This window comes from Xyrauchen texanus, chromosome 44 (genome assembly GCF_025860055.1).
Source record: "Xyrauchen texanus isolate HMW12.3.18 chromosome 44, RBS_HiC_50CHRs, whole genome shotgun sequence".
In the NCBI taxonomy this organism is placed as follows: domain Eukaryota; kingdom Metazoa; phylum Chordata; class Actinopteri; order Cypriniformes; family Catostomidae; genus Xyrauchen; species Xyrauchen texanus.
This window is the reverse complement of record NC_068319.1, coordinates 19,986,865-20,012,316: the sequence shown is the minus strand read 5'-3', so window position 1 is coordinate 20,012,316 and position 25,452 is coordinate 19,986,865. Positions and strand designations below refer to the sequence as shown.

The window sequence follows — 25,452 nt, the reverse complement described above, 5'->3', positions numbered from 1 at the left end:
ATCTGCTTCTTTCCACTTTGTCTAAGGTTCCTCAGTGAGTTTCTCATGGGAGATTCTTCTTCTTGTGCTATTGAATCTTCCCTTGATTTAAGAAGTTTTAATTTTCTTTGGAATCCAACTTTCCTTCTAAGCTTAAGTTTCATACTGAAAAATAAACAGGATTGCCTGACTGGGCCTCTTTCCCACAAGACTGGAAATAAACAGCGGCCACCGACGAGAGTAGACATAAAGGAGAAGTCACGAATGCAGAAATAAACAACATGGAACTGGAACTGGAGAGGTATTCTAAAACACAAACTATTATCTTAACAACTAACCATTTAAACAATTATTTGAGTTTGTTGCCTCTTCAGATAAGAATCCAAAAAATTCTCTCTGATGATAAGGAGTCTTAAGAAAGAGAAAAAATGCATAAAAAGGGCAAATAAACGCAATGAATTAATTTGTACTCTTCAAATCACTTTGCAAACCTGTCTAAATAACAGGGTAATTAAAATCAATTTTCACCACCCATGACAAAAGTGTTTACTGACATTCTCAGTGCATTGTTTTGAACTTGTACAAATACTTCCTGGATGATGGAAAACCTTCTCAAGATGCTAACCATTCACCAAATGAGACAACAAGTTACACACTCCCCGACCATGTTATTAGATACCAACTTATTAATGCAACTATCTAATCAGCCAATCGTGTAGCAGCAGTGTAATGTATATAATCATCCTGATACAGGTCAGGCAAACATACAAAAAAAATAGATTATATACTCCTCAGAATGCATCAACACCATGCATTCATAATGAAACAGTTATATCAAATTAGGTAAATGAATGCTTTAACAACGTGCAATATATTCATTTCTAACAGTTGAAGGTGTGGGCATGATGAGAATGGTATAAATGTTAGTATAACTGCAACAGCGCCGCCTACAGTACATGGGTGATATTGTTATTTCATTTTTATTTCTTTCGTCGGATGTTTGTCTCACATAATCGTCACGGATTTGGTGTGAACAGACCTTTAGCGTGGGCTAAACATTTGTCTCTCATGGGCCGGATGTGGCCCACGGGCCGCCTATTGAGGCACCCTGCTCTACAGTATAGAGAATGGTGTCAAAAACAAACAAAGAAAATACAGTGATCTACATTACATCAGACGGAAACACCTTGCTGATGAGAGAGGTCAAAGGAGAATGGCCAGACTGGTCTGAGCTGACATAAAGGCTACGGTAACTCAGATAACCACTCTGTACAATAGTTGGGAACAGAATGTCATCTCAGAATGCACAACATGTTGAACCTTGAGGCTGATGGGCTACAACAGTAGAAGACTATCTATATGACTGAAACATGAAACCTTGGAGATGAACATATATATTCACACATACTGTGTACATAAATACATACTGCAGGTGACATAGGCATTGTAGAATGCAGACAAGACAGCAGTTGAGAAGCTTTTTTAATTCCATTTGGGCAGACACTTACTGCAGATTAGATTAATGTTAAAGTGTCATGTTTCTGGGATTAGAAGATGAATTCAAACAAGTCCCCGGGTGTGTGCAGTGTTTGGCGGGTGGACAGGAAAGTGTTGAGCTCTCTCTCTCTCTTTATGGCACAGTTGATACACCACTCTCTAGCATGTATCTGCGATTTCAGTTCTCCCGCTTTAATGGCCTGCAAAATAAACACAGCAGAAGTCGATAAAATATGGCGGTAATCAGTGTTTCCCATCGAGTGCTAATTAATCTGAATTAAAATTGTAACCGTAAACTCAACATCAATATTTTATGATTATTTTAACTTTCACAACGAAGAAAAAAAAAATGTCAATATAAATGCAACAAAAACACGATTATAAAAAATATGATTAGTATCCTGCTGAACAGACTTCAAAGTGGTTTCAGAATGAAAGCATATGCTTTAGGTGTATGAAGACAAAACTGTCCTTCAACACACTTCTTATTGCTATCTGTTGACATTTCAATTATTTGTTGCTTTTTCCCCTCCCCTCAAACAAAGAATAAAGAAAGTGAAAGATGTGTTATTCTTTACAACCAGAGATTGTTTTTTATTTCTACTTTATTTTCAATATGTCTTTATATTTAGTTTAGTTTTATCTAAAATGATCCCTTTCTAAAGAAATAATATATACAGAGACTTTTTTGTCTCTGTATAATGAATTTAATAATGAATCAACACAGTAGTAATTAGCAATCGCATGACTTGACTACAAATGCTACATCCAAAAACACTGGAAAAGCTCACTGATAATATTACGGCCATTTAACAAGGACATATTTGTTAATTCACGGAAAACGCTGGGCATTTCTGCACACTGCTTGTTCACCTGAAACCCTGATGCGTCCGTGTGTTATTGTTTTAAAAAAATAAGAGGTATCATAAAAATTGATTTAGTACTACCTTGAAGAAGCTATTTGACGACAGATACTCACATATATTCCACAAGACAAAATGGTAACTGAATTTAAACAAATGATCCGGTTGAAACGTTTACATTCCCTTGGTTCTAAAAGGATTAGTTCACCCAAAAATGAAAATTCAGTCATTGTATACTCACCCCTGTGTTGTTAGAACTCCATATGATTTTCTTTCTTATTCTTAACCCAAAGGGAGAAATTGTAAAAAAAAAAAATGAATTGTGCTCAGTGATGTCACACAATGGCAGATTATGGTGACCACTTCTTTAAACTTCAAAATGGCACAAAAGTATAATTCAGAACTCTAAAAAATGATTGTATGTGACTCATGTCTTGTTCTCAAGAAATACTATAAGATTTGGTGAGAAACAAACTGAAATCTGATGTATTATTAAGTGAAACTCTTGACCGACTGTTCATCTCCTGTGCGTGTTCATGAGACAGACTCCACGTGAGCTTTAGAGCTCCTGGCATGAGAGTAAACCCTTTAATATGGTGTGTTGCTTTCTCTATGATTAATGACTGTTTGTGTAAGAATTGTTCACAAGTCCCTGTTTTGTCCTGAGCTGTGAAGCTGTCCACTTTTCTTAATAAAAATACTGTACATTCTTTGGTTTCCCAGCATCTTCTGCACATTTGAGTTCTTCCCAACAGTGACAAAATGATAGAGACATCCAGGTTTTGACACTTAGGACAATTGATGGACACATACAAAACTATTACAAAAGATGCAAATATTCATTGATGCTAAAGAAGGCAACACAAGAACCAAGAACCAAGGGGATGCAAACTATTGAACAGGATGATTTGTGTAAATTACAGTACATTCTTATTAATGTAGATTTTGAAAGGCAGAACTACATAAAATATACATCCTTTTATCTCTTATATCTGCATACATTCTGAAAGGGGTGTGAAAACACATAGGCCTAAAATAAAAGGGGTATGCAAACTTCTGCAATATAGTTTGTGAAAATGCACATTTTATTTTATATTTTGTTTTTCACTATTTAACCACATTTTAGCTTTTTTAATTGACAAATTCCATGTAGCCTATTTTATCCATATAATTTCATATTGCTTGTGTAATTATGAGTAGACTTGTCCTGTCAGGTACATATTTTAACACAAATTTCACAACATTGGAACCTAAAATTAAAAAAACAGTCCCCACATCTCAACATTTAAAGAAATGTTCTGGGTTCAATACAAGTTAAGCTCAATCAACAGCATTTGTGCCATAATATTGATTGTCACATAAATTAATTTTGACTCCTTAAAAAAAGCAAAAATCTGAGTTACAGTGAGGCACTAACAATGGAAGTGAATGGGGAAAATGAAAGTGGCCAATTTTTGGAGGGTTTAAACAAAGAAATGTGAAACTTATAATTTTATAAAAGCACTTACATTAATTCTTCTGTTAAAACTTAAGTATTATTTGAGCTGTAAAGTTGTTTAAATTGTCATTTTTACGGTTGTTTTAGGGTTTGTTGTAAAATTGGCTATAACTTTACAGATGCGGTTAGTAAGTGATTTTATCACACTTAAATATGGTTAACATGCATATTGTTTATGTCTTGTGGCTAAACTTTTGAAACATTATTTTAATGTAAAAAAAATGTCCTTATTCACTTCCAGTGTAAAAGCCACACGTAACAGATTTTTGCTTTTTTTTTAAGAAAATGAGGGACGAGTCAAAATGTATTTTTGTGGTAATCAACATTATGCCACAAATGTTGTCGATTGGCTGAACATGTACTGAACCCGGAATATTCCTTGAAGTGTTTGTACTATGTAAAAAGTGCAGTGTATCTGTCTGAATGTGACCCTTGTCTGATTTATCTCTGTGCTCGTGGGGAAAATGAGCATTCAGAAAACACCCCACTTACGTTTTCACGTGTGGTGTAAAGACATAGATCGGCTTCTTTCAGGTCATTGTTGAAAACATATTTTTTTGCAATATTTTGGGTATTTGCGCTGACTGACAAGACTATAGAAGTGCATGACGTCATTGCCATGATAACCAGACCCATTTCAGCTGATTTGATGAAGAATAGAATAAATGTTTCACCAAATCAACGTGCAATGCAACAAAATTGATTTTCTTCTCTGCAAACGATACCAGAGACAATAGCGAGAAGGACAATGAGCAGATTTAAATCAGTGACCCTTACCAAAAACTGGGACTGTCCTGTGTAATAAATCAGGACGTCTGGTCACCCAATCTATAATTAAAATAACTATGCATTTTACTAGTTGTAGTTTCTAGTGCATTGGATACATACCTGTCTTTATGTGTTCGTCGTGCCAGCCACCTCGTAAACGATGTAATACAGCAGTCTCTGTAGTAACATTCAAGTATATTGGTTGGCTGAGTGTGCGACTCTGCAGGTGTGTATTCTCAACACGGTGAAACAAACTCTGTCTAAGTCTACGACATCAGGGGGGTGCTACAGCTGCTTGCAGACAGAGTGCCCATTTATTTCTGTTTTGTAATTTAAAAAAAAAATTTTTTTCATTACATCACAAATCAAACGCAATTGACTCGGCTGGACTCCCGAGTCCCAAAGGTTGGAGTCCGAGTCAAGTCCGAGTAAAAATGCATCTGAGTCCATGGCAAGTTAAAGTCCATTAAAATTGGACTTGTGACTCAGACTCGAGTACCCCAACTCTAGCGTTGTGTTTTGCACCATTGCTTCAGCAAATTTCTTACTGCATTTCTTACTGCAGTCAGCATCTGAGGAGCAGGTAACCACATATGCTTCATTTCTTTAATGGCTCAAATGTATGCTCTAGTTGATTTTGTGTTTTGACGATTTGTGAACTGCGTTAAACTCTTTCTCATTTATCATGCTTTGTGGGTGTGACTTTTTTGCTGTGTCATCACCATTCACATCTATACAACCAATGTGCTTATGATTACTCTTCTACCAGAGCACAAAGTTCTTCATTGATCTAGCTTCTTAATTTTGCTCACAAAGTGCACCAGATTGATGCATTTAACTTTAAAATGTACAAAATTCAAAGAGCATGACTGTAAATCAGTTAAAGGATGGGCAAGGAGGAGGCGAGAACCGGCTTGTCAATATAAATAATAATTTAATGAAAACTCAAAAACACATAAACACACACACATGACGGACATGCCCGTAATTCGCTCTCTCTCGAACAATCGTCAACGGCCGCCTTTATCCCTTGCACGCCTCATCAGGCCGATTGGGGACTGGGCACGTGATATTCCGACCCGGCCCCGCCCCCTTCCGCTCCACATTCCTCCCGGCGTTATCTCAGGCCGGGGTGCCACCGGCATGACGTACACCCCCCCCCCCCCTATCCCTGGGGCGGGGTGTATCTCGCGTCCCGCGTGGTTATCCCCGCCTTCCTCGCCCTGGGAGGAGACAGGAGGGGAAAAACAACAACAAAATAGGCGAGGGAAAAGGCCAACACGGTGCGAAAGGGAGAGAGAGAGGAGAGAGAGAAAAAGCTCACTCACCGGTTCTCTGATGTACAGTCGCGTGGTCCTCGAACACTCCTCCACACTCAGGCGGACGACAGCCGCTCCGCCCGGGCGAACCGAGTGAAACCGTCGACCCCCAGCGGGCAGAACGCGCCTCCGCTTTTCTGGCGGCAAATGGGGACACTCCTCCGCCCCTGGCAGTGGCTCTACCGCTCCGGGCGGTCGGAGAGTTTCTTCCCTCCTCCCCTCGCGGACGGCGGACTTCCCTCGACCCCTCCGCGTCTCTGGGGACGGCAGGGCACTCCTCCGCCCCCGGCAGCGGCTCCCTCGCTCCAGGCGGTCGGGGTATCCAGTCCCCACTTACCCCGCGGACGACGGCCGTACCCCGCATCCGGGCGGTCGGGCTACTTCGTCACCAGGCAGATGGCAGCGGCGCTCCCCTGGGTGGACGGCAGTGTCGAGGACTCTGCGACGGCCATCCCTCCTCCTTCCCGGCTTTCGGCACCAATGTAAAACAGTTAAAGGATGGGCAAGGAGGAGGCGATAACCGGCTTGTCAATATAAATAATAATTTAATGAAAACTCAAAAACACATAAACAAACACACATGACGGACATGCCCGTAATTCTCTCTCTCTCGAACAATCGTCACCGGCCGCCTTTATCCCTCGCGCGCCTCATCAGGCCAATTGGGGACCGGGCGCGATATTCCGACCCGGCCCCGCCCCCCTCCGCTCCACAATGACATAGTTATTCAAAAAGTGATTTTCCACTTGAACATTCAGGAGAAAGCTCCTGAGGGCTCAGTGACTGAAAGAGAGCATTTAGGCCCATTGAAGAGGTGAGGAGGCAACCTTGAGAGAAGACTGCCATGAGGTGTGGCGTATGGTGGCTGTGTTTGGTGCATGTATATGTGTGCTTGTCAGGACTGATGAATGGCTCTATGCTCTTTCTGGATCATAGATGATTGTAAGATTGAGTTCAGGTGGGATGTAATCGGGTATTAAATGAGACAGAGACATTTCATACTGTAGATACTATTGCACAGCAGAGGACTGTGTCCCTTCTCAACACAAACAAAACGATAGACATGTAATTGTGCATGTGTGGGTGTGAGTGTAAGATAAAAATATTTTTTTTAAATGTTTTTTTATGATGTTGCATGTACCTGTGGTCCAGAGCCATCTCCAGTGCGCTTATTGACTTTGCACATAAACCTTTTTAATGATGATGCTGTTTAAATTGCACCATTGATTTTAATGCACCAATTACGCCTATAGTGTATGAGAGTCGATATGTAGGACAGCAGTACAAATAGCAGAATATGAGAGGGCTTTAGTTCAGCAATTTTCAGAAAGATTCTTAAGTACCTAAAATCTGTAAAACACCTCAATTTCCTGAAAAATGTGCAATCAATACTGTGGAGAAAACCTTTTTAAGCCTTGCCGCTACATGTGTTTTCATCTGAATGTAAAAAATAATCATGTTTTTAGCGCCTCGCAACTACAGGAAAAACAAGATGCCTTTTAGTGTAATTACGGCTGCTGCCTGGAAAAGACCGTAAGACAAGAATCTGAGTATTCATCAATCTACAAGTCTGTTTATTTATACGGACAAGGCAAATTTGGAAGCTATGCTTCTTTAAGAAACAGCGTTATTTGACAGTGTTTAATTGGAGAGTACGTTTGAGAGGCAGCCTTGAAAGCCGCTGGCTTTACTTCTAATTGCCAGCAGCTCTGCGCTTAACGAAGCAAGCAAGAAAGAGCGTGGGTGAGGGAGAGCGAAAGGAACAGAAAGAGAGAGGGGCCAAGTTTCCACGGCAACGGCGGATCAACAGTAGGCAGTAGCCGAGGGGTAGTTTCATCTTGAAGAGAGAGCCTCTCTACTGAGGCTCCCTATGCAACGAGAAACAAATGCCTCAGCCACACATAAACAAAACACCACCACAGCCGCTTCTTTTAAACTCAGCCTGCAGAGCGCGAGGCGAAGTGAAAACTATCCATTAGAAGGAGATTAATGAAAAAACCTCAGTGGGTCCTCCCAATGCAGCCTCGGTTAAATAAACTGCTACGAGCATCCCTGTCTGCAAAATGTGTTTCTATGTGGTCTAAATCCACTATCATCCTGATCTCAATTATTTTTCACACGGCTTAGCTCGTTTCATCTGCTGTCCTTGGGAAACCGTACGCCGTACTGTAGGTGATGTCAACAAGAAGCTGAAGAACACCAGTAGAAAGGAAGGCTATCTGATTCATTAATCCTGACTGTTGAGTATCAGGTATTAAATGCTAATCCTTCACTCAGGGTTTGGTTTATGTTGTAATTCTCCTGACGACCATTAGGGGGCAGTTTGACTCTCTAAATTCAGTCTGCTGTACCAGATACTATTTTTCTCCAACCGTCATCTCTCGACAGTTTAATAAATATTTCTCATATTTGTCTGTTTACTGCTCAGAGTATTTACCTCACTTTTCATCCTGTATGTTTGATATTCTTTTTAAACTTGTTTATATTACTCACTTTTCACAGCGTTTGTTCGCTGGCTCACATCCATTTATTTTTATCTTTGAAAGCTATCATTTCAGAGGTGCGCATATTACGCCGTGCCATATCTATGAAGGGAGCACAGCAAATGAAAGCTGGATTGATTTATTGTCTTTCATCTCAGTGTTATCATCTTTACGACTTCGTCTTTATTGTGTTGTCGAGTGTGGGGAGGTCTTGGGTGTAGCAGTTTAACTCCTTGGAAGCTTGTAGAGCAGAGAATTAGGTTTGCCACACTAATATTAAAATTTAGGATCGCTCATATTTGATCATTCATTTTTTGTGAGGTCAGTCTCCCATTCGGTTTTCTGTTCCATTAAGTTTCCAGGGTTCCCGTGGATCCTTAAAAAGTCTTAAATCAGTTTTCCCAAATGTAAGGTCATAAAAGTCTTAAATATCTTAAATAATACATCAAAAGTCGTAATTTTTATTTAAAGAGGTCTTAAATTTGCATAAAGTGAATTTGGAATTAAATTAAATGTGGACTCTTTTTTTTTTTTATTTAAAAAATGATTGGCCGACTAACTGATTAACTGGTTCCTTTCAACACATTATCAAATCAGCACAATCCAATATCACAATCCAGTGTGTGTGTGTGTGTGTGTGTGTGTGTGTGTGTGAGTGTGTGTGTGAAACATATCTTTCTTGAGTATTTTAAACTTGTATATAGCCTACCCTGTTTTACTGATAAGCAATGTTAAGGCCATGTTGAATGCATGCCCCTGCCTGTTTAGGTGAGAGTCTGTGATACATGATTTATTTTGAGATTGTGTTGGTTTGTTTTGGTATGGGGATACAGTATTAATTTTATTTGTTCAGGTCTCCAAAAAAAAAAAAGGTCTTAAAATGTCTTAAATTTGATTTTAAAATCTCTACAGCAACCCTGATTCCTATCAGTCTGGAGAAACCATAACCTTTTCTTCTCTCTCCGTTTACACAGGCATTCAACGATTCAGCGTATGGGAGAAAAAAAAACAACAATGTGTATCTTTGTCAGATCAGTTTGCTTTATAAATGAAAAAGCTTTATGGAGAGATCACAGTTCTAGATTCATTCTTAAATAAAGACTCACCAAGCAAATGCATTTCTTTCTTTTTTTTCACTAATTTTATTACAAATTTTGCAAGGACTTGTTACAAGGAGTTTGTTTTCAACATGCGGAACAGAACAAAACAAAACACATGGGAATCAAACAAACAAGTCGGATCGGACTATCCACTGTTCACGATAAACATAAAAACTGATAAAGCCCTCGGTGACAGGAGCCAGTGAATGACTACAGTGCAGGCATACAACGACCACATTCACACCGACTCAGCAAAAGATCAATCCATCCAAGGCAAGATGTGCACATCTCAATAAACACTTTACGATTTGTATATGCCATCGGCTTATGTTGTAAGATTTAAAAAGCTTCACTTGCATGTACATAAAACTGTACAAAAACAGATCATCACAAGCATTTTAGTCCTATATAAATATAACCAACAATTAAGGATAACAAGTTTTGAACTCTCCTGCAAAAGACATACTTTCAAGGCAGCTGTCTTTAGTTTGGGGTGAACGGTGAAGATGTGTTTGTGCAGCGAATGTCTATTTTGTTCTCAAGGAAAGGTTTCTGAACTGGCATGAACATCTCAGCAAGAACAGTAAACGGTTTCTACCAATTATCTTTGGAATTCATACTCAACTCTGGGGGGAGATTGTGGAGAGCTATGTACAACACACTTTTTTGACAGATGTTTACCACAAACAACAGTTTTTATTCTATGAAGAAAAGTCTCAATCTAGGGACAATAAAAGACTTATTCATTCATTACGGTCTTGGTCACATCCATAAGTCCTCAGCTAGACATCTAACAGTGAAAGAGCACACTTCTAAACACCAGTTTTAAAAAACTACCACAAGAAGTGGACATTAGTCAGTCTGTCCTCTATGGGGCTCAGAAAACAAAACCAGCGTTTCGGGCAAATGACTCAGAAGAGTCTGTAGCCTTAGAATTACAATGAATAAAAGAGCCAGACTCACAAATTCAAGATGAAGTCAGAGAAGGCGAAACCTGCAATTCAGAGTATCTGACTCAGCCTGGCATCATAGTGTGGTAAGGTCAAAGCCTTCTTCACTCAGAGTTTGAAAAGATGAAAGCCTTTAAGTGGTGGTAGAGTTTTGTGGTCATCTCTATCTTTTAGCTGTGTGAAGTCAGGTCAGCGATCCCACACTTTTGCCTAGGTAGAGCTAAAGCTGAGCGCAGTCGCGGTGAAGAGGAGGGAAATGTGAACTGGGCTAATTGTGCTGGATCATGACTCTCGCTGGATTTTCTATCAGAGTCACTAAATGGCTTTGAAAACAGCATAATGTGCTTTCTTTCCTTAGAGCGGGATAATCATTTGCCTTATTTAACCATGGCTATGTCCGGCAATTTCCATATGTTTTGGCCTTAATTATTTAGCGCAAGGCTCTGAAGGCAGTTTTGATGAGTTAAATGCAGTGAAAAGTGTCCCTCTCTAAACAACTGAAGGCATTTTTTCACTGATTGACCGGGATCTTATCTGTGATCCGTTCTTCCTTTGGGGGCTGAAGTGTTCATGTATGCCAACTGCACCACACTCATTACCCTAATTAAGGAAATGCCCATCACAGAACACCCCATCAACCCCCCCTTCAGACAAAAACTCACGTTTGCCCAAGCACTGGGATCTGGGCAGGTATCGTGCTGCAACAATTGCAGAAAAAGTCAAGATATTAAGCCGCTACACTGTGAGTTATGAAAATGTCCATCAGATATCTGAGTCCTTGAGCACAATAGATAGTCATTATTAAAGTAGTCCCCCAAAGATTTTCTCAAACAAGGAGGGAGACAGCTTTAGAGCAGGTTAGATAGTCAGCACAGTGTCAAAGAAAAAACTAAAACGAGTTAAACCCAAAGAAATTCTCAATCAATGGAGGACAGAACATTCATGTAAAAAAGATGGAGGAAAATAGGCAAAATGTGGTGTGTAAATGTATGTTTTCTAGCATTTGTAATTATTTGATTGTGGAAAAAAATAAACATGCACAATTGACATGCGAAAGACAAGACAGGATTATCAGTCTAATTTGTCCATTGTGATTGTTATATACAACTGTTGTTAAGGCATTAATACATTTGTTCATCAAAACAAAATCTAAATAGGACACAACATTTTTCCCTTTAAAATCAGTCGTAATAAAACAATGTAAACAACAAAAACAGGACTGTGAATATGATCGTGCCAAATTGGATCCATTTGATGGAGGCTCTGCGTGTTTATAGACTCTCAATCACCATTGTTACTACCATTTTTAGTAGTGTAAAAATGGTAAACCTACCGATAATCAGAGGGGAGGCAGACGGTCCCCTCCTCACTGAGGCTGTACTATTTGAGCTGTAAGTGTCTTTGCAAGTGCCAAACAGACTGCACTACACCATGGGAGTTCAGGAGGAAGGGAAGATTCACAGTGCCAAAAAACACAAGTTTTGCTGCATGACACAGAAGTATGCACGTGCATTCTCATCTGTTGAATAGGGTGTTAATACCAGAAGCCACAGGCGTTACTTTGTGACAGTAGGTCCCCTGATGCACAAACACACACACACACATCGATATATGTTAAGCTCTGAGTGTTAATCACTTTTAAAAGCACCCCCCTCAACTAAGACACACCCACTTACATACATACAAACTATACACTGTGTGGCCTAGACCGGGCGCAGCGAGGGTCACAGAGCACCAGTCTATAAGAAATTTGTCCCTTCCAATCCAGTTCTTCTAGTCACCTTCCCGACAAATTATTTCACACATTATGCAGCAGTATCAACACACACTATAGGTGTTCAGGCTGGTTTAGATATACCGTTTTTATTATTTTTCAAATCAAGCCTGATAGTATTATTCATATATATACACACCATACAAATGTATTTACAGCATTTTACATGTATAAAGACTGCTCCCCTCTGAGGACAGGATTAAGTTAAGAGTGTTTAACACTCTATATGTGGCTCAAGACCCTTTACAGCAGTACCTCCTGTCCATGGCACTCAGTAGTTAAACTCGGTTAATCACACCAAAGTATCGTCCATTGTTTTTGATGGTATGGGAAAAAAAAGAAAGCAACAGTTTGGAAGAAATAACAGTAAAAAAAAAAAATTAAGTGATAATAAATAGACAGATGAATAAATGAATGAATGATTAAATAAATAAATCTACTCTTTAACACATTTTTGATGACCAAAAATTGATATTTCATCCTGTTGCAAGTCTGATGTTTGTTTACAAACATCTCTATACGAAACTGTGTCTCTGTAACCTCTGATGTGCATCAATCGAAGATGGTGGGTGTGGTTATCTCACAGGTATATCTCCCTTTTCGAGGCATGTTTGGAGGTGGGACTGGTGGGCGGGAACTCTGTCACACTCAGAGGCACCTCCTCCAGTGGGGCGTGGTCACTGGGGGTGTGGTCACTACTGGAGTAGGCACTACGGGAAGGTGGGAGGCGTGGCCTGTTCTCCTCTCCTCCAAGCCTCACACCCCCATTGGCCAGGCGTCCAAGGCTCCCCCTCTCCTGATAAGGCACAAACGTGGACAGTTTGGGGGGGTTGCGTGTCTTGCGAACAGGTGAAGGCTGACCGGGCATCCAACAGGCATCTGAGTGACCCAGCTCGCTACACTCCTGACTGCAGTTTCCCGTCATGGCAACGTCAGGCAATGAGCGAATATCTGTCAGAGAAAGCACACACAAAACAAGCCTTTAATGGCAGCAGTAATTGACACTAAGACAGCAAATCAAAACTTGTTTTGTTACACTTGAGTTAATCTCTAACTGCAGTTAACCTAGCGTCAACAGCAAGCAACTTACAGGCAGTACACAAAGAGCTTGCCGGTGGTTGCTGTGCACTGTGGTTTGGTTGCTATGTGAGAGACAGTTGTTGCTATGCACGGTGCTGTTGTTATACTCTGCATACTGGGATTTCTTCACTTGCCACTGTGGGTCATTTTTTTAGGGTTTGTTCCTTCAAGTGATGTGAATTGAAATGGATTCTACACAGCTGTATCCACAGGCAGATAACTGTTGATATGTTGATTGTTAGTTGCTTTGCAAGAGTTGTTAGGTGCAGTGCTACAATTGTTTGTTGAATTGAAGGTTAGCTGCCGAATGTCCCTTAGGATCCAAACCCTTGATATACACACATTTATTTATATATACGTGCATACATGTTCCGGCATGCCCCCATTCAGTATCCTACATTCAACACTAAATGAGACATACGAAGGCCCCTGAAGGAAAATTCAGTGATAAGGCTTATTGATTGGCAGGTCTGAAATTAGTGTGCTTCTGATTGCTATCCATTTTCCATTCCACTGTTCCCTAATTAATTAAATCGGGCCGAGACCCAGTGACCTCATTCCAAGAGTGCCTCATGGAGAGCAGCTACATTAAATTGCACTCTTTGTAATCCACCTACCACATGCATTCTATCTCTTTCAGTTCTTGTAAACACAAAGAGCCATCTAATCTCTTCTGTGTACCAGGTTCATCACCCTTGCGCATCAACATGCACTACCTCCCATGTTCCTTCTCACTCCACTTTTAATTCTCTTTGCTACTGCATCTTCCATAGAAAATGAAAAGTAGTGGAAGCCCTTAAATGTGCAAGAGATTTACAGATGGCAGCCCTGAGGCAGACGTCGGGCCCAGGGGATGCACCTCCACTGGCCTTGAACATCCATGCAGCTTTAATGCACTCATTAAAAAGAGCTCTACGAGGCTCCACAGGCACAACATAACTGACGGTTCTCTCCACGTGAAAACACCATGCTGACCCCACCGTGGCGCACAAACATACAGTATGCTTAAAAAAAACTCCCAATAAGCAAGAGCCGACATGGTAAATACATCAAAAAGATCTGGAAGAGTGTAAAAAAAGCAGTTTACTGGAGGAGGAAAGAGGCTTTATATCTCACCAAGCAGAATAGATCGACTCTCCCCTCTGGAACAAACAAATTAAGTCCGGTTTGTGTGTGTTTTGTGATGGTTGGAGTGTGTGGTTAAGTCAAAGTGTAATTTAGAGTGTGTGCATTAATGGCATAACGCGTGTGTGTGTGTGTGTGTGTGTGTGTTTGTGTGTGTGAGAGAGAGAGAGAGAGAGAGAGAGAGAGAGAGAGAGAGAGAGGATAAGGCATGCATAGGATTGGGAGCATGTGGGTTAGAGGCATAGTGTGTGTATGAGGAATACATCCTTCATAAGGCATGCATAGGATTGGGAGCTTCTGTGTTAGATGGGGCTTATGTATATGTGTTTGAGTGGAGTGTGTAGGTGTGTGCTCATGTGCAATACTGTGTGCTACAGATGGTGTGCATGAAAGGTGTGGTGTGGGGAGGTCGATTTGTGTGTTTGTGTGATATTCTTTTTGCTCTACAAAGTGAATGTGAGTAGACATTACTAACTTCAAGACACCATCCCCCACCACTGTAGTGAACCAACATCTGGCTGATAACTTGAATGTGTTTTACAGTAGATTTGAAAAGTCTCACACCCCACACCTGACCTTCACTTCATTTCACACAAACACCTCCTGCAACCCCCACCCCCCTCCCCACTCAAACTGCAATGAAGATCTGTGAAGAGGAGATGTATGGGGTCTTTCGGAAAAACAAAAGACAAGGAAAGCACAGGACCCAGACTGTATTTCAGCCACTTGTGTAAAATCCTGTGCTGGTGAGCTGGCTCCCATCTTAACACAAATTTTCAACAGATCACTGTAGCAGGGTAAAGTTCCCTGCTGCTTCAAATACTCCACAACAATTCCTGTCCCATAGAAACCCAAGATCAAAGGACTTAATGACTACAGACCTGTCACTCTGACCTCTGTGGTCATGAAGTAATTTGAGAGACTGGTGTTTGCCCACCTGAAGGACATCACTGGACCCTTTCTAGATCCACTTTAACTTTCTTATAGAGCAAATAGGTCTGTAGATCATGCAGTCAACATGGGATTGCATCATATCCTGCAACATTTGGACAGACCAGGGACAAATGCAAGGATCCTTTTTGTGGACTTCAGTTCGGCTTTCAACACCATCATCCCAGCTCTCCTATGGAATATATTAATACCAGCTCTCTGTTCCAACATCTATATGCCAGTGGATCACCAGCTTTCCGATGGACAGGCAGCAGCTAGTGAGACTTGGGAAATTCACTTCCAGCACATGTACGATCAGCACTGGTGCCCCTCCCAGGGATGTATGTTCTCCCACTACTCTTCTCCCTGTATCTCCAAGATGACAATGAGTCTGCATACAGAAGGGAGGTTGAACAGCTGGCTCACTGGTGCAGTCATAACAACCTGGATCTCAACACGCTTAAAACAGTGGAGATGATTGTGGACTTTAGGAGGAACACCCCAACATTGACCCCACTCACCATTCTAAACAGCTGTGGAGTATTCTAATCCAGTTCTACTCAGCAGACATTGAGTCTGTCCTCCTCACTTCAATATCTGTCTGGTTTGGTTCAGCTATGAAATCAGACATCAGAAGATTACAAAGGACAGTTCAGATGGCTGAGCAGATTATTGGTTGTCCCTTGCCCTCCCTTAAAGAACTGTACTCTTCCAGAGTGAGGAAAAGGGCTGGTAAAATCACTCTGGACCCCACTCACCCAGCCCACTACCTTTTCGAACAGTTGCCTTCTAGCCGACGCTAAAAAGCACTGAGCTCTAAAATCGTCAGGCACAAGAACAGTTTTTTTTCCATCTGGCTCTCCATCTCATGAACAGTTAAAAACTATACTATAATTACGTGCAATACACAGTCTAGTCAATTATATGATTTAATATATCCTTCATCTGCATTACATTCCCTTGTATATACATATACTGTATATACAGTTAAAGTCAGAAGTTTACATACACTTAGGTTGAAATCATTAAAATGACTTTCTTTTACCACTCCACAGTAGGGTTGTGCCGATGGACGATATCATCGTCCATCGTGATGGCTGACCAACATCACGATGTAGAGCCACCATCGTGATGCCACGCCACCTTTTGCGAGTCTTGCTAGTGTGACTCACTAGTCTCTTCTATAGTTAACCTAAAAACTTTGCAGGGATTGCTCTGTAAATTAAATTGAGAATATAACTAATGCATATATGCTATTTTAAATACTGTAGTATATGCCAGAGACGTGACGTGTTAGTCTGTGAAAATACCGTGTCAGGCAGGCTACACAAATATTGATCTTGACATTGTTAGCTTCTTGTCTATTTTTACATGTCTTACACTGTACATTTAGATTAAAATATTTTATGTTGTAGGCTACAAGAAAATAGCCTTTATTAATTAATTATTAGTAGTTGTAGTGTCTCAGAAAATCTTGCTCATTGTCACATACTCTTGTATACACTGAAGCGGCAGTTTAAGATAAACCCAGACCAGCGAACATCAAATAACTTTTGTCTGGTTAATACTTTTAAAGACAAATTTCCTTGGCCATAAATCCATAATGTCAAATCAAATGAAAGAAACAAGGTGAATATGAATAACACACATTTATTAAAACATAGAAGAACAACAAATAAAGAACAGGAAAACGGGAACAACACTCAGACCGAAACTCGGCATTAACATTTCACTTATAATTAGCAGCACAATTAACTTCAGCACCGGCTACAAAATAAATTATGTTACTGAAATATTGTAAAGTGGTCATATGAACTACACAAATGAACGTTTAAAAAATAATATGCAAAATCGAATAGCTCCGCAACGGATGGCGAAAAATGCGTAAAGAAGTCTAATATCTTTCACCATAGACCATGTTTAAATTTCGATGTCTCTGGCTAGAAATACCAACATATTCACTTTATCTGGTTTTAATAAGCTGCGGATTGGAGTAACTACACTTCCCGCTGTGCTGAAGACCCGCTCTGATGGAGTACTGTTAGCACATATGCACAGATATTTCCGTGCTAATCTTGCCATGAACGGAAACCTTTTGTCGTTCGTTTTCCACCAAGTCAGCGGGTCCTCTTCCCCATCAATGGCCATTTCCTGCAGGTACATGGTCATTTCTGCCTCGACCTTTTGCTCATCAGTGAGTAAAATAACGAAATTATAGTTTTTATATGGAAAATAGTATTTATGTAAAGAGATATATTAAAATAAAATGCACAACTCTTCTTAAGTGACAGCTAAAAAAAAAATGCTTCACGTGTCGTGCAACCTACTGATAAAGCGCCGACGAGTCATTAGTTGGGTTAGTAAAATAACGAAATTATAATTTTTCATATAATTTTTGAAAATTATATGAAATTATATAATCCCCCGCCCCACCCCACCGACGATATCATCGTCCATCGCGATGTTTTACTGTCAACATCGTCAACTGCCAATTTAGGGGACATCGCCCAACCCTACTCCACAGATTTCATATTAGCAAATGATAGTTTTGGAAAGTCGTTTAGGATATTGTTATATTTTATCTTGTAATAGTCACAGCAGAACAGACGAGAGCCACACACTAGAATCAACTTCACTTAAGTCTTTTTTCTTTTTTTTTTTATTCCTCCTCTCTTCTCTTTTTTTGCGTATCATACAGTCCCAGAGAGCTACGTCGCCCTCTACAGGTTACAACCGTAACTCAATACACAACATATTTCCCCTCTTGTTTAGGAGCTTACCAGGTAAAATCAAAATGACTACGTCGTCTCTTAAATCACTTAGACCTCGGTTGTAATATAATACAAACTTAAATGTTTATATATTTTTTTTTTAACCCGGTAGTTGTAACCATTTAACAGTAGGCTATAACATGCAACCTTATGATGATCACACTTCTAACAGAAGCGTTAAACTTAAGTGAATTTAAAACAAACAAATTCACAAGCAAAACAACATTCAGATTATTGTTATTTTTTTTCAGTGACATTTCAATGTCCTTTTTTTTAGATTCCCCCCCCAAAGACCATGAGAAAGATTACTGTACGTAATCATTAAGCCATGCAGGCTTTTTTCTGACCCTGGCAGACATCCGCACATCACCGGAGGATTGTACAGGTCCCGATTCAGGTACCGGAACAGAACTGTCAATGGTATCTTTTACCCTGTCAGGAACCAGTGAAAGATGAGTAGCGTTCCAAGTGCATCCATCTTCCAGCACATACGCATTTGCACCAGCTCTCCGTACCACCCTGGCAGGTCTATGGAACTTTGACAGTCCTTTCTTGACATGGAAGGGTTTCCGTACTCTTACTAGGCTTCCCTCTTTGATCTTTGGTACTTGTGCACCTCTCCTCGCATCTGTGTAAAGTTTTGATGCATTTTGTTTAGAGATGACACGGTTGCGCAGTTGTTTTTCTGTCAGCAGAGTAGCTTTGCTTGCTGGACCGATGTTCACCTTTGTGCGCATTTTCCTATTGAACATGAGTTCATATGGTGACACTCCTGTTGTACTGTGTGGGGTTGCACGGTATGTAAGCAAGAAGTCCTGTATGAATGATTTCCACGGTTTCCTCTCCTGCTCAGCAGTAAGAAGAGTTTCTTTGAGAACGCGGTTCCAGCGTTCAATAGCTCCGTTTGCTTGTGGGTAATACAAAGTCACTTTCCTGTGTGTAATATCTCTCACTGCCAGAAATTCTGTGAACTCGCTGGAGGTAAACTGCGTCCCATTGTCACTAATGAGTTCTGTGGGGTTGCCGAAGCGGGCAAACACAGCAGACAGGAAGGTAGTGACCGCCGTGGTTGTGATTGAATGTGTAAAAGCCACCTCCGGCCACTTTGTATAATAATCAATCAGAGTCACTGCATAGCGGCAGTCCCAGTTCGCTGACTCAAACGGCCCGACTATGTCAATTCCTACTTTCTGCCATGGACCGTCTGGCAGTGGAACTGGCTGAAGTGGAGCATCATGCGTCTTAGCGCTCTTATCATTCATCTGGCAGGTCACACATGCACTAATGCTGTCCTGCATCAACATGTCCATGCCGGGCCACCAGTATAAGTCACGCAGCCTCTGCTTGGTGCGCACAACACCCTGGTGAGTTTCATGTGCCAGGTCCACCAGCTGTTTTCTCAGGGCCACAGGCACTAGCCGTCGGTGAGGGCCCCTGTATATTGTCACATCTTGAACTGAGAGTTCATCTCTAGTAGCTAAGTAGGGTTTGAGCACTGCAGGTAGAGACTTTGCTGTTTTAGGCCACCCCTTTTTCATCTGTGCCCTGATGGCAGTAAGCTCTGGGCATGCTTCACATGCCACAGCGAAGTCCTTCACTGAGAGAGCTTTCAGTTCTGTATCCAGCAGAGCTACAAGTTCGGGTTCAGTCACTGCCTCCGCATTCTCTTCTGATGGTAGAGGCAGACGGGAGAGACAGTCAGCAGCATAGTTTTGTGCTCCTGCACGATACACCACGTCGTACGTGAAGCAAAGGAGTCTGGCTGACCACCGGGCAATACGCATTCCTCGCGCCCAAGTCCTTTTGTGTGTAGCAGTGTAGTCAGAGCCTGGTGGTCTGTACGCAGTGTAAATCTTGTCCCCCATAAAAACGTCCTCCACTTTTCCACAGCCCACACACAGGCTAACGCCTCCTTTTCCACAATGGAGTATTTTCGTTCGGCAGGGGTAAGTGAACGTGAGGCAAAAGCAACTGTGCGCTCCGTGTTATCAGCATGCATTTGTGTCAGTATGGCCCCCAACCCATAATCCGAGGCATCTGTAGACACGATCGTAGTAAGGCTGGGGTCAAAGACGGATAGCGCTGAACTGGTTACAATGCGAGTCTTGACCGTGTCAAAGCTTGACTGTGCTGCTGCCGTCCACTGAAATATGTCGATCACGCAGGCAGTCTCGCATGGGCTCCACCAGAGATGCATAGTTTTGCACAAATTTTGCGTACCAGGCTGTGAGCCCCAGGAATGAGCGCAGTGTGGTGGCGTCGCTAGGCGCTGGAGCCGCTGTAATAGCCTTGAGGTGATCTTTGTCTGGCAGCAAACCCTGAGCTGAGATGGTGTGTCCAAGGAACCGTAAGCTTGTCTGGTTGAAGTGACATTTTTCATTGTTGAGCTGGAGACCAGCTTCCTTTAGCGCAGCAAGCACCATCTGCAGGTTACGATCATGCTCCTCCTTTCCTGTGCCATAGACTATTACATCATCCAAATAATTCTGGACCCCTTGAGGTCTTTCAGGACCAGAGACATCATTTTAGAGAACGCACTTGGAGCTGAACACAGTCCATATGGAACCCGACGAAACCTGAACAGCCCTTCGATGCGTTATAAATGCAGTCATATCTCTGCTTTCCTCTGCCAGTAACACCTGATGATAAGCATTTGCTAAATCAATGGTGGAGAACACAGTCGCTCCACACATTTCAGAGAAGAGATCATCCATATGTGGAAGTGGGTAACTGTCCATCACTACCGCCTTGTTTGGTTCACGTAAGTCCACGCACATTCTCACTGCACCATTCTTTCTTCGTGTGACAACGATGGGTGATACCCATGGAGATGCGTCAATCCTCTCTATTACATCCATTTCTAACAATCTCTCCAATTCAGCAGAAACAGCTTGTTTAACAGAAAGTGGAAGTCTCCGCAGCTTTTGTTGAACAGGTTGGACGTCTTCCCTGACTTTTACACGGTGAATGAAACCTTTAGCAAGTCCTAGCTTCTCCCCAGTCACAGATTCGGCTTTGATCTCTCTGATTTCTGTTACTGGACCCGCGAGGTGAGAGCACGCTGTTGTTGTCAATAGAAAGTCTCAGTGCTCTGAATAAGTCCATTCCCAGCAAAGCCGTGCCTGTCTTTACGATGTACAGTGTAGCTGGTACTGTAATGGTCGCATACTGCACTGTAGTTAACATGCAACCTAGCACTGGAACGTCAGCTTTGGTGTAAGTCACTAACCTTTTTTCTGGCTCAGAAAGCGGAACACCACTGAAGTGCGTTCTGTAGAGGTGCTCAGGAATGATTGACACCGCCGATCCAGTATCCACCACTAACTCCACAGTACGGGAAGTTGCTTTTGCTTTTATGGCTAATGTGCATGTAATTTTGTCATCTCGTTGTCCATTCTCTATCATTCACACCGTATTCATTTCCAGAATAACCACTTCTCCTACTTTGGCTGTGTTTTGTTTGGACTTACATACACGGGCAAAATGTCCAACCTTATTGCAATTTCGGCATGTCACTTTCCTTGCAGGGCAGTCCTGAGCATTTGCCATGTGAGCAGCTGATCCACATCTAAAACAGCTTTGATCCTGTCTCAGTGCTGCTGCAGGCTCTGCGGAGTAACTGCTCTTTGCTCTGGTTCTGAATGGACGTTTCGGTCTTGCCTTCACCACGTGCACTGGAGCATGCGGCTCCGAAGCTAGAGTTTGAGCATGTCCGATAGCTGCTTCCACTTGACACGCCAACTTTACTGCTGTATCCAGAGTGAGGTCTGCCTCAGTTTGTACTAACAGTCTCTCACGTATTTTTACACAGCTAGCGTGCTCAATAAGTTGGTCCCGTATCATCTCATCTGTATTACCAGCAAACCACGCACGTAGTAGCTAACTCACGTAGCGCCCACATACTCAGCTACAGTCTCATGTGGTCTCTGTACTCTTTGCCTGAACTTGTGTCGTTCCACCACGACATTTATTGCTGGACTGAAGTGTGCACGCAGTGCAGCCACTGCTGAATCATAGGTTGTACCTACGTTCGGTGAGTGTATAAAATACACGTTGGCCTCGGTGCCCAAGCAGTGTAGGAGAATTGCACGCTTCCTCGTGATCGGGCCAGTCATCCCCTCCGCGTGAATCGCGAGCAGGTAATTCCGAACATTTTCATCCACATATCGAACGGGATAGTGGGTTGTCCACTGCATGGCAGGAACAACGCAGGAAGAGGCACACCGGCAGTCGCCATCCTCGTCGCCAATTTGTTATATTTTATCTTGCAATAGTCACAGCAGAACAGACGAGAGCCACACACTAGAATCAACTTCACTTAAGTCTTTTTTCTTTTTTTTTTTTATTCCTCCTCTCTTCTCTTTTTTTGCGTATCATACAGTCCCAGAGAGCTACGTCGCCCTCTACAGGTTACAACCGTAACTCAATACACAACAGATATCTACTTTGTGCATGACATGAGTAAGTTTTCCAACAATTGTTTACACACAGATTATTACAATTCCAGTGGGTCAGATATTTACATTCACTAAGTTAACTGTGCCTTTAAGCAGCTTGGAAAATTTCAGAAAATGATGTCAAGCCTTTAGGCACTTTGCCCATTAGCTTCTGATTAAGGTGTACCTGTGGATGTATTTTAAGGCCTACCTTCAAACTCAGTGCCTCTTTGCTTTTCATCATGGGGGAATCAAAAGTAATCAGCTCAAAATCTTGTGGACCTCCACAAGTCTGGTTCATCCTTTGGAGCAATTTCCAAATGCCTGAAGGTACCACATTCATCTGTACATCTGTACAACTATAGCATGCAAGTATAAACACCATAGGACCATGCAGCCATCATACCGCTTAGGAAGCAGATGCATTCTGTCTCCTAGAGATTAACATAGTTTGGTGTGAAAAGTGCACATCAATCCCAGAACAACAGCAAAACTGGTAGACAAGTATCTATATTCACAGTAAAACGATTCCTATATCAACATAACCTCTCTTCTGTTTAGAAAATATTATATATAAATATATATATATAAAAAAAAAAAGAGAGAATGACTGAAAGCTGCAAACGATGCGTGTTCCCCTGTTCTCGCTCTATAGCTGAAGAGGACAGGCATCAGTTTTTGCTCTGTTTGTTTGGGGGAAGAGCACGCTGCTCTCGCGTTGCAGCAGGGCGGGTGCGGGCACTGCGATTTGCTTTCAGGCAAAGTGCTTCGCGCTCCTCTCGCTTGCTTCCGGGAGTCAGCACTCACAAAAAAATTTATTAAAAAAAAAACACTCCTCTGGGAGTGGCTCTCGGAGGTAATCTCTTCCCTCGACGGCTCGCCTTGGGCGATTCCGAACAGGAAGGATCTTCTATCTCAGGCACAGGGCAATATTTCATCCCTGACCCGAATTGTGGAATCTTTCATGTTTGGCCCCTAAGGGTACCAACTGAGGGCTTCACAGGGCTTCACCTAGCCCCCTTGGGTCTGGATGTTAAGACACAGACATGACCCAGAATGTGTCTGTATGCGTTTCTTTCCCCGGTTTCTCTGCTCCCGAGAGTCTTGGCAATGTTCACCAGCAAGGGTCTTGCCTCCTTTTAATGGCGCTGCGCTGGCCGAACAGGATATGTTTCTCGGAGTTAATACCTCTCCTCGACGGCTCGCCTAAGGGTACCAAATGAGGTTCTCAGGGTTTTATCTTGAGGTTATCGAGACCATTTCAAGTGCTAGGGCTCCCTCCACTTGGATCTGATCTGGGTAGATTTTTCAGGGCAGTAGAGGACCTCTTCGCCTCTGTTCTGCCCTACAAAGGCAAAACGCTGTAACATCATGTTTGGTCAAAAATGAGTTATGTAATTTTTGGGGTATTCAAGACCTCCTTTATCATGTGAATAAATATCGTGAGTCAATTTGATTGTTTTAACGAGAAATTAAAGGGCTATGACAACCGTAACATCCAAAATCATTCGAGAAACCACAGCAGAACGCCGTAACAGTTGTTACGGCTCTTAGCCATTGTTCCGGCACTCTGAATTTGAGTTAAGGTGTTCTGACTTTGTTTCGCCTGGCATCAAGAGAGATGTTACGGTGCCGGTGTGATGTTACTGTACTCTGGCTTTGTCATACTGTCAAAGATTACCGCTCTTTTATTGTCACCAAACCGCGTAACATACACACAACACATCTTTGAAATAAAGTGTAGACTGCCGACTGCTTGTTTGTATTATTGCGATGTGATAGGGCGATGGTTCAGATCTGTCAATGTCAGTGACAGCCCGGAGCTAGCTAAATTTAATCTGTGTCACGTAAATTAGCGCTGACACTCGCCTCACATCAGATGCTGAAAACCAAATATTAAATACAGAGGCATCCTACCTTTCCATGCAATCCAATATAATCCATAGAAGATATAATCCATAGCAATGCACGTCATCTGCTGTATCCACAACAATCCACACGTGTTTGAGCCATATTTCCTTCTTGCAGGTGTTACGTCAGATTTTACAGCTAGTTATCGCTAAAGTCCGTACAAAGTAGGCTAACATAAATAGTAAAAGTAATTCCAACTTTTTTTCGGTATACTCTGTCTATATTATCTCAGAATTAAAAAGTAGTAATCCAAGTCGAGTTCGTTGACTGAGGATCTTGAGCAGTTTGGTGGCCCTTAACCCTTTAACTGTCACCCCTCCCCCTTTTTTCGCATAGACATGAAAATCACTATCCAAACTTAAATGGTTGTATTTCAAGAATGCTTTGTCATATATACCTATGGACAAGTTGTGTTCCAAATTTATGATGATATCTGAAAAAAATTAGCTTTCAGTAAGATTTTATTTGGGCGCAGTAAAAAACTTGGAATGAGCAGTCTCTATTCTTTAATGTATTGGTCTAATGTTTAATTAATTATTTCTCTATATCTTGCATTTAAATACATATACCTTTGTATTCAATTCTAATTAAATTATCTTTATTGTGAAAATATTTATTGTATTTATTCAAACTGTACATACTGTACTGCAAAGTAACTTATCTGTTATACTGTTTAACTGTGTTAGTGTTGCCGCACTATCCTGATCATTATAGCACTAAATAGGAACAACCAAAGGTCTTCTATATAATTTAAAACAAATACCATGATGACTAGACCTTGGTTAGGTGTTCTTATAATGGATGTAAGTATGGTGAACAGCAAGTAAATATTGATTATATGTCAGTTACGGCCTTTTGCCTTTGCATGACTCCTGATTTTTGGCACATGATACAAAGGCAGAGTACAGTAACTGCCAAACAAGGGTCAAAGGTCAATTTTGAGCTCAAGATTTTTTGCATACAAATAT

At 41.5% G+C, this 25,452-nt stretch overlaps 1 protein-coding gene across 1 annotated transcript in view; it reads right to left on the bottom strand.

The window, feature by feature from the left end:
• Positions 1 to 9,531: 9,531 nt before the first annotated feature.
• The window catches only part of LOC127637129 (protocadherin-1-like), a 133,584-nt gene continuing 117,663 nt past the window's right edge, over positions 9,532 to 25,452 (bottom strand). Inside the window, exon 5 of the mRNA XM_052118051.1 lies at positions 9,532 to 13,182. Within this exon, the coding sequence (XP_051974011.1) occupies positions 12,812 to 13,182 (371 nt within the window). The 3' untranslated portion in view covers positions 9,532 to 12,811. The remainder of the gene's footprint in view (positions 13,183 to 25,452) is intronic.